We start from the raw sequence: 21,915 nt of genomic DNA, 5'->3' as shown, positions 1-21,915 counted from the left end.
AATTTAGGGCATTTGTCTCTGTACCATTCAAGAAGGGTAAATTACATTTTACCACCTCATGTTTAAGGTCTGTTGTAACCTCATACAACATCTTCAAAAAAATTACTTTCATACCTCACATACTATTTAATTTCAATATAAAACATCCATTACATGTTTTATCCATTGATCCCTTAAAAGATGACGTGGCTGCCATATTTGTGTCGCGTGGCTGACAATTTTGTGGAACGTGGCAAAATAATAATTTTTTATTCATTAAAAATATTATAATATTGACCCTATTTAAATAATAATAAAAAGAAAAAAAAAGGCAAAACTGAAAAGAATGAAGGAAAGGAAGGTGGGTCAGGGTCCCCGGGGGGGTGAAGAGAGTGGAGGAGAGGGAGGTGGGTCGGGGGGAATGGTTTCTGGGTTTAAGTTTTGCTTTTTTTTTTTTAATAGGATCAATATTATAATATTTTTAATGCATAAAAAATTATTTTTTTGTTACGTGGCACAAATTTGGCAGCAATGTCAGTTATTAACGGATCAATGAATAAAAAATGTAACGGATGTAACAGATGTATTATATTGAAAGTGATTTTTTTTAAAGATGTTATATGAGATTGTAATAGACCTCAAATATGAGGTGGTAAAGTATAATTTACCCTAAGCATGACTATTGCCTATTGGAAAAATGGGCGATAAAATTACAACTACGGCCTTTGTGTGTGTTCCATTCAAGAATCATGACTATTGCCTCTTGGACCCTACCATATGGCCACTCAAATCGACCACCACTCTTCACCGTTGAGATGTGGAAAAAAGAGACCCCATATAATCTAAACCCTACCTTTTAATGTAAAGCATAAACTTTTTATTTGTTTTTTGCTTTTTTGGTCGACCAAAAAATATTTATAGTCTCGTCCTTTTGTAGTGGGAGCTAGACTTGACAGTTTTTGACACGAACGAAAATGACACGAAAATAACAAGTTTCGGGTCAACACGATAACTTATCGGGTCACTATCGGGTGACCCGTAATAACGGGTTCTTAACAGGTATACACTTGGGTAACACGTGAGTGACCCGTTTCGACCCGTTAAGAAAAAAATTATTTTAATAATTTTAAAGTTTAATTACTAAAAGATTTATTATAAAATACAATAGTCATATTAATATATACAATATATTCTATATTAAATATATAGTTTTGTATTATTGTTCTATATAAATTATTAAAAAAAAAAAAGTTTTAGTCATTATTTATTTTTATTATGAGAGTTCCTTATTATCATTACTAGGATAAATTTTACATAACATATTCTTGTCCAAAATTAAAATATACTAGTATAGTATTTGTATATGCAAGAACTAAGAAGACATACATACAAGTACGAAAAATGTAAAAGAATATATAAACACTCGTGATTTATTATTATTCCTCTACGAATAGATAATTGTTACACTTATATTATTGTTTAGATTTTTAAAATCCTTCAAACCCTCATGAATAATTTTTTTTATTTGAGGGAAAAATTAATAATAATTATTGTAGAAGTGTAAAAAAATGTAAAAATATATATATACAATCACTCATATATTAAAAAATGTAAATGCTTTAAATTAAAGATCAAATTTATTCATTACATTCTTATAGCGTCGAGGAGTGTATATGTACAAAATCATCAAAATCAAAGCTAAAATAACCGTTAAATTGTGATTTTTCGTTTATAACCGTCGAAAACTTTTGTTCCGTTACGTAATCTCTGAATGTTTGTTTTTTACGATTTTTTAAGTTTGCAATCTCGGAATGTGTACAAATAAGTTTGACGGTTGGATCGTTGAAAAAAGTTTCGTAGAATGCATATTGCGTCAAAACGGCATATTAAACAAACACTTAGAGTTAATATTATACTTCTATTAAGTATAAAATAAGTTTTTGTGGTATCCACTAGTGTAAATACTTTAAATTAAAGATCAAATTTATTCATTACATTCTTATAGGGTCGAGAAGTGTATCTGTAAAAAATCATCAAAATCGGAGCTAAAATAACCGTTAAATTGTGATTTTTCGTTTATAATCGTCGAAAACTTTTGTTCCATTACCTAATCTCTGAATGTTTGTTTTTTACGATTTTTTACGTATGCGATCTTGGAATGTGTACAAATAAGTTTGACGGTTTGATCGTTGAAATTTTTTTTGTAGAATGCATATTGCGTCAAAACGATAGATTAAACAAACACTTGGAGTTAATACTATACTTTTATTAAGTATAAAATAAGTTTTTGTGGTATCCACTAGTGTAAATACTTTAAATTAAAGATCAAATTTATTCATTACATTCTTATATGGTCGAGGAGTGTATCTGTAAAAAAATCATCAAAATTGAAGTTAAAATAACCGTTAAATTGTGATTTTTCGTTTATAACCGTCGAAAACTTTTGTTCTTTTATGTAATCTCTGAATGTTTATTTTTTACGATTTTTTACGTATGCAATCTCGAAATGTGTACAAATAAGTTTGATGGTTGGATCGTTAAAAAAAGTTTCGTAGAATGCATATTGTGTCAAAATAGTTGATTAAACAAACACTTAAAGTTAATATTATACTTCAATTAAGTATAAAAAACAGTTTTGTGGTATCCACTAGTGTAAATACTTTAAATTAAAAATCAAATTTATTCATTACATTCTTATAGGGTCGAGGAGTGTATATGTAAAAAATCATCAAAATTGGAACTCAAATAACCGTTAAATTGTGATTTTTCGTTTATAACCGTCGAAAACTTTTGTTCCGTTACGTAATCTCTGAATGTTTGTTTTTTATGATTTTTTTATGTATGCGATCTCGGAATGTGTACAAATAAGTTTGACGGTTGGATCATTGAAATGTTTTTTGTAGAATGCATATTGCGTCAAAACAGTAGATTAAACAAACACTTAGAGTTAATATTATACTTCAATTAAGTATAAAAAACAGTTTTGTGGTATCCACTAGTGTAAATACTTTAAATTAAAAATCAAATTTATTCATTACATTCTTATAGGGTCGAGGAGTATATTTGTAAAAAATCATCAAAATCGGAGTTAAAATAACCGTTAAATTGTGATTTTTCGTTTATAACCGTCGAAAACTTTTGTTCCGTTACGTAATCTCTGAATGTTTGTTTTTTATGATTTTTTACGTATGCGATCTCGGAATGTGTACAAATAAGTTTGACGGTTGGATCGTTGAAAAAAGTTTTGTAGAATGCATATTGCGTCAAAACAGTAGATTAAACAAATACTTAGAGTTAATATTATACTTCTATTAAGTATAAAATAAGTTTTTGTGGTATCCACTAGTGTAAATACTTTAAATTAAAGATCAAATTTATTCATTAAATTCTTATAGGGTCGAGGAGTGTATCTGTAAAAAATCATCAAAATCGGAGTTAAAATAACCGTTAAATTGTGATTTTTCGTTTATAACTGTCGAAACTTGTGTTCTGTTATGTAATCTCTGAATGTTTATTTTTGTATGATTTTTTACGTATGCAATGTGTACAAATAAGTTTGACGGTTGGATCGTTAAAAAAAGTTTTTGGACCGCCAGCAAAAGATAATTTTGTAGTAGCGAAACCTTAAATTTATTTAACCGTCGATTGTCATTTACGCTTTATTCTTCTTACTGAATTTCATTTTTAAAATTTTATTTTTTGAAAACATGATCATCTGGCGGATGTAAGAAGATGATATCACGTTTCGATATTTACGGTTAACTGAAATATGAATCAATGTCATATAATTTGTAGAAACTTTATAAACATCAAGCAATATTTTCACTAACCGTAAAACTCTAAATATAATATCAACGATCCAAACCATTCATCTACCTGCACCCTCTAATAGATCATGTTTTCAAAAAAGAAAATCTAAAAAAACGAAATTTGATAAGAACAATTAAGCATAAATGTAAACAACAATCAACGGTTAAATTTTGATCTATGATTTATATGATTATAGTGGCGAATTTCGAAGTTAAGCTCTTCATGAAAGTTATAAAGCTTGTCATTACGAGTGTTTGTATATTTTTTTACACTTCTACATTAATTAAAAAACTATTAAAGACTTTAGGTAAGCGAAAATATACTTAAAACAAAATTGCGTTTTTATGTTTTGGATGTGATAATATGGAATGTATATATTTATTTAGTATTATGTTTTTCATTTGATTATTTATTGGTTTAAAATATATTTTCCTTAACGGGTAACGAGTCGGGTCATATTACCTGTTAATATTATCGGCTCGATTTCGGGTTGGGTCATTTTACCCGTTTATTTTAACTGGTGTTACACGACACGACCCGTTAAGATATTAGGTATGACACGAAAACGACACGAACACGGAAAACACGACACGAATGCCAGGTTTAGTGGGAGCTAACCCATTACCCTAAATAAAGTAAAAGGTCAAGCAATTATGCAATGTCTGCAATCCGACTACAAACCACTTAGTACAATAATTTAAAGATATTTTAATCATTTATAAGTTAAATGCCTTAATTTATTATGAAACTTAACTTACTCTTCTACTTTTTTTAATATAAGATAATATGGATCTTAGAGCAAAAAATCCGATCCCAGATCTGTAAAATGGAACAGACACGAGCGGACACGTACATCGTCAGGCGTCCTCAACTTCTCATGCCAACCTCCTTGACACGCGTCACAAACCCAGTAAACACGCCACCACCTCCCTATAAATATCTCTGAAAATCCTCCCCAGATCAACAAGCCTGCAAGCCTTTGAAGTCTCTCTTGGATTCGATCAAAAATCTTGTTTTTTGTTGGCTTGCGTTTGAAAAATGGCCGAAGAAAGTTTCATGGATAAGGCCAAGAACTTCGTGGCAGAAAAGATAGGAAACATGGCGAAGCCAGAAGCAGAAGTCACAGATGTTGATTTCAAGAAGGTGAGCTTGAGCTCTGTGGAGTACCTTGCCAAGGTATCAGTGACCAATCCCTACAGCCACTCCATCCCCATCTGTGATATCAAATACACCCTCAAAAGCGTTAACAGGTTCCATTTCTCAATTTTTAACACTGCTCAATTGGGTTCTTTGATTTCTGGCTGCAACAATCTTTGCGAAGTTCCGCTTTCGTGCATATATTTCTAGCTGTGTCGAATCTGATCCGTGTAATTTTCCAATTGTTTCGATCCGAGGACACATATTTAGCACCTGTTGATTTCTTCGCTAAATCCGTCAAGTTTACCCTAGCATTTACTTTTGACCATTTCGTCACAAGAAACCAACAGAAGTGGACAAATGTCCTCGGATTAGAACAGTTTACAAACTAGGTGAATCAAATTTGATGCAATTAAAGATGCAATTGAAAAGTCGTTTGTACTGCAGTCTGTTGGAGGTAAGTAGGAAGTTTTAGGTTCGATTGAGTAAAACAAGCTGTAGTGCGCTAGCATGCGTACTCTTCCTCCATCTCTGGGCGAGACTTTATCCAGATCTATAGATCTCCCCATCATCAAAGCAAGAGTTTAATCTCCATTCAATGTCGTTTTATAAAAATAAAATAAAATTAAAAGTGGTGGGTTGACTTTGTGTTTAGAACTACTACCTTCAACCCATTGCGTCTTAGTTCAAACCGTTTCCATTTTGTTTTAGTTTAAACAAATGTAGAACACCGTTTTTATTAGAAAAAAATAAAATAAAACTTGTGGATTTAATTGAAAATACATGGATAATAGTGAAAACTTTGGGAAAATTAGATGGCTAAAAACGCGTTTTGCGCATTTCTTTTTTCCTTAATTTGTGGTTTGGTTTTGTGTATACGTGTGGATTTGCAGGGAGATTGCATCCGGGACTATACCGGACCCTGGATCCATAAAGGCAAGTGATGTAACTGTGCTGGAGGTGCTATTGAAGGTTCCACACAGCATATTGTTGACATTGGTAAAGGATCTGGGTGCAGACTGGGACTTCGACTATGAATTGGACATAGGCCTCATCATTGACCTACCCGTCATCGGCAACTTTACCATACCACTCAACAAGAAGGGAGAGTTCAAGCTTCCCTCCCTCTTTTAATCATCATGTCTCTTGGGATTCAATTATTTTGCTACTATTTTATGTTATGTTATCTTACGTTTGTTGTTCTTTAATCATGGAATGGATGAGGATTTGCGTGGTGCTAGTCATGTTTTCATCCAATTGAGGGAGAATAAAGTAACCTTCGTAACAACCACAACTCACATTTTTCTTTGGCCAAATTGCACTCTAGTTTACTTCTTTAAGCAAATGTTCGTTTCATTTTCTTGTCACATTGTAGTTTGAGCATCTTCCGAAATATCTTAAATTTTTGCTAAATTAGCTAGTAAACGGTGTTGCAAATTTATTTTAGTGCGTTTAATTTAACATCTTCAACAACACTCTTTGCTTTAATAAAAAATCACCTTTTACTCTCGATAATTTTAATATTTCATTATTTTTTAGGGAGCTATACGTGTGCAGATAAAAATACAAAATACATTTCACACAATTCCACTAGTTTTCAAACATTTTAAAGAGGACAAAAGCGGAAAACAACCTAAAACCAGTCCAAAAGCGGGAACAAACTTTATCAAAATACAGCACATACCACCTAACAGGTCCATTACTAAACGGCCCAATATTAAACACAGAATCGATAAAATAATTGAATTGCCATTACGCCTTTACCAAAACCTCTAAACTGACGTCATATTCTTTATCCTCCATTTTCCGAATCTCTCACTCGAAGCCACTCCTTTCAAAGACCTAGATCCACTACAAAAATTTTGAGATTTCTACATTTCTCCAAACTACTAACCGACGAAGTTTCTACAGATTGACTGAAGAAGTTTTTGCAAATTACCGACGATAAAGTCGACCATTTTCTAAAATGAACTCGAGGGACATTTCTGCACGATCAGTTCTCCTATTTGGAAAAATGTAATCCACAACTCATAACTTGTTTTTATAAATCCAACTGGTCCTTAAAAAACTTAGATCCACTGTACAAAACACAACCATTTTTTCACAATATCAATTTGGAAAAAAAAAAAAAACTAAACTCATTCATTTATGCCCGAACACTTTCATTTCGCCAAAAGTCCACTGGTTTTTTCTGCATGATAAGTTTCTCTCTTTTAAAAAATGGAAACCCCCACCCAAAACTTGTTATTTTACAAATCTGAATGCGCAAAAATCTTATGCGGTTATTTTTGCAGATCAGTTCCTCCCTTTCAAAAAATGTAACACCAAAACCTTGTTATTTTATAACTTATATTTCTTCAAAATCAATTTATCCCTTGAGATATAGTCTGTGTTAGTCTATTGATATGTAAAATCCGTAAATCTTATTATTGCATTTATGTAAGATCACTTTCAGATTTTAAAATACGTAGAAGCAGTTTGTGTGAGATACTTTCATAAAAATCTTTGTAGGTGTGAAAAATTGATTTTTATTATAATTTAACCAAAAATCTGTAGAAACAGTTTATGTTAGACTATCCATATGGAAAATCAATTTATGTAAGATTAGTATCAAATTTTATGTTCTTAGTTTATATTTTGTAAGATCAGTTTCAGATTTTTTTATTGGAAGCAGTTTCATTCTAAACTGTTGTGAAATCAATGTGTGTTAAACTACATTTTTGTTTTTTTTTATGGAAAAATAAATTTATTCTGTTTGTACCATACTTGACCAATCCCGAAACTACTGAGCACCGGTCAACGTTATACCGTCAAGGACCCAGAAGAGTTTCCCTCCAACCAAGAGACCAATCACAGCGCGACACGTGTCGACATCAGAAACCAATCATAGCGCGACACGTGTCAACATCAGAAGCCAATCACAACACGACAAGTGTCAATGTCAGAATGAAACTAGAAACTCTCTTCTATAAATAGAGATCATTCTCTCACAATATTTCCTAATGTCATTTGTACTAAATCATTCACTAGTACTCGCAAAGGGAGAGCTTGAACCTATGTACTTGTGTAAACCCTTCATAATTAATGAGAACTCCTCTACTCCGTGGACGTAGCCAATCTGGGTGAACCACGTACATCTTGTGTTTGCTTCTCTGTCCCTATCAATTTGCATACTTATCCATACTAGTGACCGAAGCAATCTAGCGAAGGTCACAAACTTTAACACTTTCTGTTGTACCAGAGTCCTCACTGATTTTGTGCATCAACATTTGGCACCGTCTGTGGGAAACGACACTTATTTCCACTCTCTTCAGCTTTGTCAAGCTGGTTTCCACCATTCGTACACTCTCTTTTGACCATGCATCCCTCTCCAACATGGGATGCGAAGGAAGCCACAGCACACAGAATGACACCCCTCTTGCACCTAGTGCGAAGCAACGAAGAAGGAAGGAAAAAGGGTTGCTCTTCAAGCTAAAGTCGATGAGCTAGAAGCTCAGAACAACAAGATAACAATGAAGAATGAAGTCCTCCAGGAGCAGTATGAGAAGCTCTTTGAGACGCTCCATGAAACTAGGCGTACTCAAACATGCGAGCTCCTTGCCCCTGTGGATATCAACCATCATTTGGGTGCCCCCTAACACAGAGGGTCACCTTCCTTCGACATGGGTATCCTTGATGAGGAGCGAGCTAATCATTAAAACATTGATCAACGTGAGACTTCTCTCAACCCAGCTGCTTTGACCCGAAGCAGGAGAAGTGGAGGAAGACACCTCCTTGCAGAAGGGTTGGAAGGATCAAAAGCCATTTATCATGACTGCCGAGACTTCCTAAAGCAACGTCGAGAGAATCCCCTTCACATATGCTCGAAGATCAATGACCCAAGGGTTTCTGAAAGACTCGGTCCCCTCCTACGACCCAGGCCAGCTGCCAATTTAGGGAAGGAACGACATGTCCCAGAGGAACATGAAGGTACATGGGACTCTGAGGTATTCCGATAGACTTGCCCTAGAAGTCAGTACGACGAGTCCAAGGAAAAATCACACGCCCTTCCTCAAACTTTCCTACTTCCAAGAGGCGATGGAGACTTACAAAAGAAAATCCCAGTGGTACATGACTCCACTCAGGACCCTCTTGTCCAACGGCTCATTGAGGAAGTAAACAAGTTGAAAGCCGAACGTCAAGCCGAGATACCTGACTGGAACCAACCCAGGCCTGACCCTCTCACAAGAAGGATCCTCGATACCCCCCTTCAAGCAAAGACAAAACAAAAGTTTGGTTTACAACTCTATATTGGAAGGGAAGACCCAATTGAACACCTTAACCTCTTTGAGTCCACCATGGCATATCGGATGTACACTGATGAAGAGCGATGTCTTTTCTTCCCCTCTACCCTTTTTGGTGGAGCTCTAAACTGGTATTGCCGTTTTCCACCTGAGACAGTAGACTCATTTGAGGAATTGAGGAAACTGTTTGTCTCTCAACACATCTTCCAAACCGATCGCTTGCATTCTACAGATGACTTGTACACTATTCGCCAGAAGCCAGACGAGTCACTACAAGAGTATGCCGGTCGTTTCAACCATAAGTATTCTCGCTGCGCTGAGGCAGATGACAAGATCGCCCTCAAGGCCTTCACGACAGGCCTACGTGATTGTTTATTCAAGTACATGATCAATGCCAACACTTGGAAAACTTACTCTGAGGTGATGGCACAGGCTTACAACCATGCCTCCGCCGAGGCATAAACATATCAAGGGAAACCCCCCACAGCCACCCCTTATCAGCAAGTAGGGAGTGGAAGCTAGATCCAACCAAATGAGAAGACCTCGACCTTCCAAACGGCAGCGGTGCCTCCCCCTGCCTTACTTAATACTTTGTCAAGTCAACAGACCTATCAATCTCAGGGCAAAAGGAAAGATTTTCATTCTCATAAGTCTCATTTTAGTAAAAGGAGTAAGGGACACTACCGCGATAACCAAGGGTTTCACCATGATAATCTTCGACCTCAGGCAGTCAACACAGTAGGTTAAGCCCGTGTCAGGACAACCCCTACTCCAAGGTATGAGGCATACACACCTTTGAACGCCACATGCATGGCCATTTACCTCAGCATAGCACACCTGAGACCGAAGCTAAAGCCAAGGCACCCGGATTACAAGCCCACGAAGAACAAGGGCACGTTTTTCTGCTACCACGAGGATAACGACCATGACGGTGAGAAGTGTATCATCTTTCATGATCATATTGAATCTTTAGCACGTGAAGGAAAAATTGATCAATTCCTCCTTCACCCTTCAAGGGGTAACCATAACCAATGGCAGGTGAATGTTATATATTCCGTAAGTGGTGGCACACCCATATCTAAATCTTCCAACAGGGCCATGAAAAATAGGGAACGAGCTTTAAAGTCTGGCCACCAAGTGTTTCACATAGAAGACATCATTGGATGTAAGCATCAAAAGCCTAACTGGGATCCAATATGTTTCTACCCTGAGGAAGAAAGAGGTATCATCCTCATAACGACCCACTGATTGTGGAAGCTCACATAGCCAACTTTGAAGTACGACGAATCTTGGTAGATACGGGGGCTTCGGTCAATATCATGTTTGTTGAAGCTTTCAGGGCACTTAATGTAGCTGAACACTTGCTCGATCGCTCGATTTCCCCTCTCTTAAGCTTCTCCGGTGATATCGTGCAACCTTTGGGGAGCATACACTTACCTTTCACCATTAGTACAGGCCCTTACACAGCTACCATTACCACTAACTTCCTGGTGGTTGATTGCCCAACGGCATACAATGTCATCTTTGGACGCACATGCATCAATGATCTCAAGGCCATGGTATCCACACATATGTTGTTGATGAAATTTCCAACCCCCTATGGCAATGGTTACATCAGAGGAGATTAACTTAGTGCACGATCTTGTTACAACACTTCAGTCAAGCAACAGCACCTGCCTGTGCCCGAGGAAACCCTTTCTATAAACGACCAAGTCATAAAGACCAGCCCAGACGAAGCCAACTTGGATCTTCACGGTGGCAACAGTCAACCCGACGATCCTCGAGATGACTCTTTCACCCAGCAAGCACAACCCACTGAAGAGTTGGAGAATGTCTTTCTCTCAAAAGATTATCCGGATCGCATAGTGAAGATTGGCACCACCTTGTCACCACCAATTCGGTTGGCATTTATCTCTTTTTTGCATGAGAACACTGAGGTCTTCGCCTGGTCCTACGAGGACAAGCCAGGCATCTCTCCTGATATCATCTGTCATCGCTTAAGTATTGACCCTAAAACCAAGCCAGTGAGACAGAAGCGAAAATCTTATGACGCTGAACGATAAGAGGCAATGAAGGCAGAAGTTGAAAAACTCAAAGGCATAGGCTTCGTCCGCGAAGTCAATTATCCAACATGGGTAGCAAATGTTGTCCTTGTAAAGAAGAATCCGACCAAGGAAAGTCTCCTGCTCCAAAAGGTCTTGTGGAAAATGTGTGTCGATTACACCGACCTAAACAAAAGATGCCCGAATGATAGTTTTCCTCTTCCTCTCATAGACAGACTTATAGACTCCACAGCAGGGTGTGAACTTCTGAGCTTCATGGATGCTTACTCAGGATACAACCAAATCCTCATGAACCCTCCGGACCAAGAACACACAACCTTCACTACTGACAGATGACTATATTGCTATAAAGTCATGCCTTTCGGCCTAAAGAATGCAAGAGCGACTTATCAGAGACTGGTCAATTCAATGTTCGCCGAACAGATTGGGAAGAGCATGGAAGTTTACGTTGATGATATGCTAGTCAAGAGTAAACATGTAGACCAACACATCACCAACCTATCTGAAACTTTCACCATTCTGAAGAGGTATCGAATGAGGTTGAACCCCAACAAATGTGCCTTCGGCATAGGCTCTGGCAAATTCTTAAGTTTCATGATAAGCCAACGAGGCATTGAGGCTAATCCCGAGAAGATCAAAGAAATCCTCGACATGAAGGAACCGATAACTTCAAAAGACATCCAGAGCCTTACTGGCAAGGTGGCAGCCTTAACTAGGTTCATCTCTAAGGCCACAGACAGATGTGCTCATTTCTTCAAAACACTTAAGGGAAGTAAGAAGTACATTAGATGGACTGATGAATGTGCTGAGGCATTCAAGAACCTCAAAAACTACATGAGTAAAGCCCCATTTACTCTCCAAACCTGAGGTTGGTGACACTCTCATTATCTATATGTCGGTATCGGCTTCAGCAGTAAGTTCCGTTCTCATTTGAAATGATGGTAATGTCAAACGGCCTGTCTACTACACTAGCAAGGCCTTACAAGATGCAGAGACACGATACTCCAACATTGAGAAATTGGCTCTAGCATTGCTCATGTCTGCTAAAAAACGTCGCCCCTACTTCCAAGCACACTCCATCATCGTGCTTACCAATATCCTCTTCGACAGATGCTCAAAAGTCCTGACACTTCCAGGCGAATGATCAAATAGGCGATAGCATTAGGTGAGTTTGACATCTCTTACCAACTAAAGCTAGCTGAGAAGGGCCAAGCAGTGGCAGACTTCATCGCCGACTTTACATATCCTGTTGACATTGTTTCTACGCCTAAAGAAGTGGTTTCATTACCCTCTGAAGCTTAGAAAATAGAACCAACAGCCCCAGCATGGAGTCTATATGTTGATGGCTCGTCCAACCAACAGGATTGTGGAGCAGGACTAATCTTTACGACCCCTGACAAAGTGGTGATAGAGTATCCTATTCGTTTCAAATTCAAGGCGTCAAACAATGAGGCCGAATATGAAGCCCTCCTAGCAGGCTTACGTTTGGCCAAACACCTTGGGGTTAAACGAATTGATATCTTCAGTGACTCCCAATGGGTGGTTAACCAGGTCACCAACAACTTTGATGCTAAGGATAGCTCTATGGCAACATATCTGGCACAAACACAATTTTTGCTCCAGCATTTCCACTACCAGATCACCCAAATTCCTTGAGCGACAAACAGTCATGCAGATGATTTGGCTCGCCTCGCCTCAGCGGTGGAAGACAAGATTGGGAGAAAAATTCAAGTCGAATTGTTGGCAGCACCAAGCACCATGGCTGTGGAAATGTGCAACTTACAACAAAGGGCCCCGATTTATAGATTCCTTGCTCATGGCACCTTTCCAAATGACAAAGTCTAAGCTAAGCAGATTCGATACAAGGCTACCTTTTACTTGATCATTAATGACCAACTCTACAAACGGGGTTTTAACCTACCATACCTAAGATGCCTTACGCCCGCAGAGGCGGAAATTGTCATTCGGGAAATACATGAAGGAGTCTGTGGAGATCATGCTGGATCTCGATCCCTGGCACATAAGGCTTTTCGCCAGGGATATTACTGGCCAACACTCTACCAAGATGCCATCAGAAAATCTCGCTCATGTGATAAGTGTCAACGCTACGAAACTATTCCTTACTCCCCCCTCCCGAGCCGCTCACTCCCATGATCAGCCTTTGGCTCTTCGCCCAATGGGGACTTGATTTGATCGACCTAATGCCTGCAAGGAAGGGCAATGTCCACTATGCAATCGTTGCAGTTGACTACTTCATAAAGTGGGTCGAAGTAGAACCCTTGGCAACCATTACTAAGGCAAAAATAGAAGACTTCGTATGGAATAACATCCTTTGCAGATTCGGCATTCCTAATGCGATAGTCACTAACAACGAGCGACAATTCGACAAAAATAAGTTCAAGATGTTCTGCTCCAAGTTCAACATCAACTTATGTTTTGCCTCCCCAGCTCATCCTCAGTCTAATGGACAAGTTGAAGCCATCAAGAAAATAATCAAGCGAACTTTGAAAACCAGCTTGGACAAGGTTAAAGGTTGTTGGCCAGAATTTGTAACCCAAGTTCTTGGTCATACCGCACTTCGTATCAGGCATCAACAGGAGAAACCCCATTCTCACTTGCCTTTGGTACAGAGGTAATTGTCCTAGTTGAGCTTGAGCAAGCAACGTTCCGAGTCCAGAACTACGTGCAAAGTGAAAATGACAAACAACTTACCCTCAACTTAAATCTAGTCGAGGAACACAGAAACCAAGCTCACTTGAGGAACGTCGCCTACAAGCAACGCATCTCCAACTATTATGACTCCAGGGTCAAACCTCGTTCTTTCAAAGTGGGGGACTAGGTATTGAAGAAAAGATTACTCTGCGACAGAGTCCCGAGTGAAGGAACACTTAGTCCAAACTGGGATGGACCATTTGAAGTTGTTGGCATCAGTCGCCTTGGCTCCTACAAGCTTAGAAGCTCCAATGGCAAGACCCTTGGCCATACATGGAACGCTGATCACTTGAAGTACTATTACAAGTAAATTCACATTGTACAAGTGTTAAGCTTCAGTCGTTCGGCATCCTATGTAACGAAGACTATTTGACATGAATTCAATAAAGAGGTGATTTAGACAACTCGGTCCTAATCCTCTTACATTCCTAGCAATGAAACACTCGAGTTCAAAGCTTCAACATGAATGCTTCCAACAGGAAATCAAGTCTAAGTATATGTCAACAAGACTATACAAATAAACAAACATTATTGGACAAAACTAGTACATCCAAGTTATGGCTTATATTTAAACAAAGGATTTGCTCAAACATAGCCAGGCATTCATCAATGATAGTGCAAATACTTGGTAATTAACAACAAACTAGTACATCCAGAGCACATGGCACAAGCCACAAAAACAACAAACTAGTACATCCAGAGGACATGGCACATGCCACACAAACAACAAACTAGTACATCCAGAGTGCATGGCATAAGCCACACAAACAACAAACTAGTACATCCAGAGTACATGGCACATGCCACACAAACAACAAACTCGTACATCCAGAGTACATGCAGAAAATGAGGGCACTACGAGTCATCCTCATCTGAGGCCGAACCACTGACAATATCACTTTGTGTTTCAACCCCATCGTCATCACCATTTTCCTCAGCATCTCCAGGACCATCCTCACTCTCCTGAGACTACTCACTGATACTAGCCTCATTATCAGAGTCATCATCACTATTAGGATCAATTGCAAGGACGAAGGCTTCACCCTTTTGTTGATACTCATCCATCTCATCATGGTACTTTCAGATAATGCTTCCATTGTCGTAACGTTTAAGAACGACCATCCATTATCTTTTCTCAAAATTTGCCGCTCGGATGCAGTGAGGTCTAAAAGCATCGTGAAAGGCCTGAGAACCTAAGAACGCCTGCACAGCAGCATCCCTCTCAGTTAAGATACTCATCTTCAGCCCAGAAACCTCAACCAAGGCACTATCCAACTCCCTTTTAACCTTGGAAACCTCAAGGATGGTTGTCTCCAACTGTTCCTTAGTCGCTTCCAATTGTTTCTTGAGCCTCACGTTCTCACCATTCCGCCTCTTCAAACTCTCAAAGTTTTCATCCTTAAGCCGGATAGCATCAGCCAAAGCTTTGCTCGTTTTTCTGGCGTCATTCACAAGCTGCTTATTCTCTTTAAACTTTGCCTTGTACCGCTCGACTTCTCGTAATATGTCATTGTACTCGATCATGACCTACACGACAAGATAATCGTCACTACCAGGAAAAAGAGGGGAGAAAGCAAAGAAATGACAAAGTAACACTTACATAAGAAGATAGCCTCATCATCCGGTCACGATCTGATTCGTTCTCATCTAGCGGCTCGCCAAGCTCATCAAGAGTGGATCGACGTCCTGCCAGGTAATTATTGACATACCTAAAACTACTTGGCTGCATGGTAACCTTCAAGTCATTCCAATGAATGCTGCCAACCTCTTCATTGTACTTTCTCTTACGACTACAGCTAGGGCCACCTTCTTGGTCAATAGACTCTATGGTTGGAGGAAATATGGGATTGATGGTAGAAAGAGGAGTCAACAATCGTCTCTCCTTCCTTGCAACTGTGGTAGCAGCACACCCAATGGCCTCAGCTTCAGCATTCTTTGAGGCAGCAACCTTGGGGACTTCTTCTTGCGACTTAGGTTTAGGGGTTGGCCTCACCTGGTGCTTACGAGCTACCTTGTGAAATAAAATATCGTCTACGGGAACTAACATGGATGCTTTCCCTTTCTTGGCATTAGTCTCTTCTTTCTTGCCCACTTTCTCCACTGAACAAGAAAAATCAAAGTAAGGAATGCAACTTTGTAAAAGAAAGAGGGGGCGAAATGAATGACACAACTTACTTGCTCGTCTCTGGCATTCTGACATTAGGGGCTGGAAACCGTACTTTCGAAATAAGGGTGGTAGCTTGCCCAAATGTCTATCCTCTTTGGGCACCCTCAACACCTTTTCTATGTCAGCTAGCTCCCGTCCAAATAGCTTGATGGTCCCTCACGTCACTGCACGAAGAAAAAATGTTAGAAGCAAGAGAAAATCACAACAAATAGCAAATAATGCAAACAATGGATACATTACAACCTATAGTTTGGAAGTGAGTAGGAACACGTCGCTTAGGCGTGACACCTTTAGCATACTCCCAATCATTATAAAGAAAGCACCAACGGTTTTTCCAAGTGCAGTACGCCTTTTTCTTACCAAAAACAATACGCTCTCTCTCACTCCGACATGCACACTCAGCATACCCAGTGCATGCTTTCACCGAGCGCATCTTATAACAGTAGTGCCATTGATGAAAGGAAGGCTCACCTAACCCACATTCCATCCAAATAATATAAAACCCGATCAAGGTATCCCAAAAACCAGGGTAGAGTTGCCCAGGCGCATATCTAATGAAAGACAGCATCCGTTGTAACCACGGGTGCAAAGGCAGCGTCACCCCTAAAGTCAATAATATCTGGGTATAGAACATAACATGACCCTTAGGTGGTTCAGAGGACAATTCTTCATGATGCACCAAACACATTCCTATACTACGGGGGATATTACATGACTGCCTTAGGGCCTCAAGTTGCTTTTCGCTATCTAACAAGTTTTGCACTAAATGGTCTGCTGTGAACTCAGAGCGAAATATGGGTATGGCGTCACAAACAACCCCTCACCCATTGACATTAAGGAGGAAGAACCAATATTGACTAAGGCTTGGCAATTGCGAGGATCACCCAATCTAGAATTTTTTGTACAAGACTCCAACAAAGGCCCTGAAGACTCCAACATTGCAAGCTCAAACCTAGAGTTAGAGTTAGGGGAGCCCCCATCATTAGGACTTTTAAACTCTGACATCTACAACAAACAGAAACAAACTCTATCACCACATGAAAGATCGAAACATAAGGAAATTCTTAGGATGTGGAGAAAATCTCAATCAGTTCATTATGTTCTTAACCAAATACATGAACATTCAAACAATTCAACAAGAATGAAAGCATGTGATCTAGTGGAGAAGATTACCAACCTGAAGATGGTGCAAAGCAATGCCGGAATCCCTCTCAACTATAAGAGCATTCTATCTCTAAAAATCACTACAAAATGAGCAAATGAAGACAATGAAAAGAGTGAAAACTTCTCATTCTTATAGGGTTCAACATGGCCAAAGAAATTAGAAATTCAAAATTCAAACCATGAGAAAACCCCATATGGAAAGTCTTCAAACTTCCACACAAGCTAGGGAGTTTTCAAATTTCAAACTTGCAGCACCCCCTCTCCCTCTCAAAAAAAAAAAAAAAAGGAGGAGGTGAACACATTAGCTTCATCAATTTATGGTGCCAACAAGAGCTTCATCAAATAAGTTCAACCACAATTCTCAAAAGCTTCACACACTCTTGATCAAGACAGTGTGAAGCAAAACCAATTTATGGTGCCAACAAGAGCTTCATCAATGGAGGGCAACCACAATTCTCAAAAAGCTTCACACACTCTTGATCAAGACAGTGTGAAGCAAAACCAATTTATGGTGCCAACAAGAACTTCATCAATGGAGGGCAACCATAATTCTTAAAAGCTTCACACACTCTTGATCAAGATAGTGTGAAGCAAAACCAATTTATGGTGCCAACAAGAGCTTCATCAAAGGAGTTCAACCACAACTCTTAAAAGCTTCACGCACTCTTGATCAAGACAATGTGAAGCAAAACCAATTTATGGTGCCAACAAAAGCTTTATCAATGAAGGGCAACTACAATTCTTAAAAGCTTCACACACTCTTAATCAAGACAGTGTGAAACAAAACCAATTTATGGTGCCAACAAGAGCTTCATCAATGGAAGACAAGCACAACTCTCAAAAGCTTCACACACTCTTGATCAAGATAGTGTGAAGCAAAATCAATTCATGGTGCCCAACAAAGCTTCAACCTTAAAGCTTCACCTACAAAGCTTCAACACAAAAGCTTCATCAATAGAGGACAACTACAAATTCTCAAAAGCTTCACACTATCTTGATCAAGATAGTGTGAAGCAAAATCAATTCATGGTACCCAACAAAAGCTTCAACTCCAAAGCTTCACCTACAAAGCTTCAACTCCAAAGCTTCACCTACAAAAGCTTCAACACAAAAGCTTCACCCATAAAAGCTTCACCTACAAAAGCTTAACCTATAAAAGCTTAACCCACAAAAGCTTGACCCACAAAAGCTTAACCTATAAAAGCTTGACCCACAAAAACTTGACCCACAAAAGCTTCACCTACAAAAGCTTGACCCACAAAAGCTTCACCTACAAAAGCTTGACCCACAAAAGCTTGACCCACAAAAGCTTCACCTACAAAGCTTCAACACAAAAGCTTCACACTATCTTGATCAAGATAGTGTGAAGCAAAATCAATTCATGGTGCCTAACAAAGCTTCACCTACAAAGCTTCAACCTTAAAGCTTCACCTACAAAGCTTCACCTACAAAGCTTCAACACCAAAGCTTCACCTACAAAGCTTAATATATATTCTTTTTTTTCGGAAATCCAAAAATTCAAAAATTTTGAAAATTCGAAAATTCGAATAAATAAATAAATAAAAATTCGAAAATTCGAAAGAAAAAACAATTCGAAAAAAAAAAATTGCTTAGGCCTCATCTTCTTTGGGCCTAACAACTGTCATAACAAATATACATAATGAGGAGTTTTGGGCTACCACTTAGAAAGAAAATGCCTCATTCGTCAACTCCCTCGACCGGAGACTTGGGGGACTCCTACCATATGCTACTGCACCTTGATACTCAGAAGTCTCACAACCACTCAGTGACTTGGATTTTTCAAGTCTCCAACCGAGAAGTTTTCTTCACTCGGGAAATTAAGGGAGCACTACCTCAACATACATGATTCACTCTCAAAGCTTCAACATACAAGCTTCAACAAAAGAAAAAATTCAGAGAACTTGGTGAAGACGGCCTTGGTGTATTTAACACAATACGTTGAAATGAAGCAAAGCTTGTTTATTGATAACTAGAAAGTCCCAATGTGTGTCAACCTCCGTGCTCCGTGGCAAGGCAGACTGGCAAAAATGCCCAACCTTTACTCACATTCGAGCAAACACTCCCAGCATTATTACTTGCTCAAAAATCGAAGAGGCACCGTTCTCCAAATCTCGAGAGCCAGACTCCCAACAGGATTACTTTCTCAAAAATCGAAGAGGCACCGCTCTTCGAATCTCAAGAGCCAGACTCCCAACAGGATTGCTTTCTCAAAAATCGAAGAGGCACCGTTCTCTGAATCTTGAGAGCCAGATCCCCGACAGGATTGCTTTTTCGAAAACCAAAGAGGCATCGCTATTCGAACTTCGAGAATCAGATTTCCTTGGATAAAGCTTGTCCGCAATCTTCACACGCAACATCAGCTTTCCAGATACCGCATACCACTTTTTCAAAGCGCTCTAACAAAGTTAAAACACGTGAAGCTTGCAGCTCCCACTACATTACTACGACCAAGAAGGGTAAAGGAATAACATTACTACTTGTTGTTAGGGAGACTCCTATATATGTCGACCTCCATCCTCCACGGACAGGCAAACCTGTAAAAATGCTCAACCCTTCCTCATATCTGAGAGGGCACTCCCAACGAAGCCTTTCGAAATACTTTTCTTCCCCCTAATAATACCTATGCAAACTAGCCACACCAGAGCAAGAGTATCTCATATCATCAGGGTCAAAAGCAAGAGTATCCCATATCATGTTTTTTCCCTATCTTTTCCTTTAGCCTTATTCTTACCTGTAAGACAAAGACAAAGAGAACAATCAGTCAGCACTTGGAATCAAACTTCCAGTCAAGAACTGACTGCCTAGAACCCCTTGCCTGACTACTTACTTGGCATTACTCTCGAGTACTCATCTTCAACATCTTATGCTTCCAGAAAAGATACCACATCTGCCTGAGGAACAGATAGGGCAAGTGAGAAGGATACAAGGAAGCATGTGGAGACAAGCGCAACATAACACATGCCGATTCATCCACTACTTCGTCAACAGCAAAAGTATCCCATATCATCAAGGTTGAACGCACTCTTGATTTGATGGACTTGTTTTGACCCTCAAATTCTTGAGTCAGCCTTATACTCTGGAGGAAACCAGAAAACCCTCCAGCCTAGTTCAAGAATAAGCCTGTGGAAAGTTACTTCTTCAAAAGCAAAAGTATCTCATATCATCTCTTCTCCATTTGCTTCTCCTTATCCTTGTTGCTATTTACGACACAAGAAGAAGAACAACAACAATCAACCGGAAGCCGAAGTCGAACCTCCGATCCAGGTTGCTTGCTTGGAAGTCTGATTGTTTACCTAGTCTGTTACCTCTTTCGGAAAATCTCCTAGCTCGGCGACTTGGGGGACTTTTACTATAGGTTTTGTATCGCACTTGACCAAACTTGAAACTACAAGTAAGCTTCAAGTGAAATTGATACATTACCTTGTGCATCTTTATCGGTTAAAGATACCACCCCTGGATGGAGGAAAAGTACTTCTAAAGAAGATGCCACATCTACGTATGAGACAGATAAGTCAAGTGAAAATGATACCACACTTCGGTACTTAGAAGTTTCATTATTACTCAATGGCTTGGATCTTGCAAGTCCCCAACTGAGGAGCTTCCCTTACTCGGGAACTTTGGGGAGCACTATTTGTACCATACTTGACCAATCCCGAAACTACTGAGCACCAGTCAACGTTATACCGTCAAGGACCCAGAAGAGTTTCCCTCCAACTAGGAGGCCAATCACAGCGCGACACGTGTCGACATCAGAAACCAATCATAGTGCAACACATGTCAACATCAGAAGCCAATCATAACACGACACATGTCAATGTCAGAATGAAACTAGAAACTCTCTTCTATAAATAGAGATCATTCTCTCACAATATTTCCTAATTTCATTTGTACTAAATCATTCACTAGTACTCACTACAGGAGAGCTTGAACCTATGTACTTGTGTAAACCCTTCACAATTAATGAGAACTCCTCTACTCCGTGGACGTAACCAATCTGGGTGAACCACGTACATCTTGTGTTTACTTCCCTGTCCTTATCCATTTACATACTTATTCACACTAGTGACCGAAGCAATCTAGCGAATGTCACAAACTTTAACACTTTCTGTTGTACCAAAGTCCTCACTGATTTTGTGCATCAACATATTCAAAGAGAGAAACCACGAATACAACCGCTACCAGTACAATCGAAGAGAAAAACATTTTTAGCAATAGTGGGTAAAGTCCTATCCTAAATAAAAGTATCATGAATAGAGTGCCCTACGCTAGTAATGGCATCAACAAGAAAATTCGCCTCCCGAAAGACATGAGCCCAAAATATAGAAGAAAATGATCGTGCAAGCAAGCTGATGTCCTTAATAATAGTAAAAAATCACCAAGGCATTCTGCAATTTTTTAAAATAGAATCGATGACAAGCTTGGAATCACCTTCAACACAGATATCCTTAAAACCTTTAACTTTTGCAAACTTCAACAAATCACGTAAGGCAAGAGCTTCAGCAACAAATATTGTATTCTCTCTAAGATTGCGAGTCCCAGCAACAATAGGAGACTCATTATGATCTCTGGTGACAAAACA

The 21,915-nt window shown here is 39.0% G+C and overlaps 1 protein-coding gene across 1 annotated transcript; it reads left to right on the top strand.

The window, feature by feature from the left end:
* The first annotated feature begins 4,540 nt into the window (after positions 1 to 4,540).
* LOC103439161 (desiccation protectant protein Lea14 homolog) lies at positions 4,541 to 6,166 on the top strand. Its single transcript, XM_008377711.4, has 2 exons — positions 4,541 to 5,039; positions 5,820 to 6,166. The coding sequence occupies exons 1-2, from the start codon at positions 4,828 to 4,830 to the stop codon at positions 6,058 to 6,060; spliced, it is 453 nt and encodes a 150-aa protein (XP_008375933.3). The 5' UTR covers positions 4,541 to 4,827; the 3' UTR covers positions 6,061 to 6,166.
* Positions 6,167 to 21,915: the final 15,749 nt, after the last annotated feature.

This window comes from Malus domestica, chromosome 07 (genome assembly GCF_042453785.1).
Source record: "Malus domestica chromosome 07, GDT2T_hap1".
Lineage (NCBI taxonomy): Eukaryota > Viridiplantae > Streptophyta > Magnoliopsida > Rosales > Rosaceae > Malus > Malus domestica.
The sequence above is the reverse complement of the archived record's forward strand: the minus strand, read 5'-3'. Positions and strand labels throughout refer to the sequence as shown.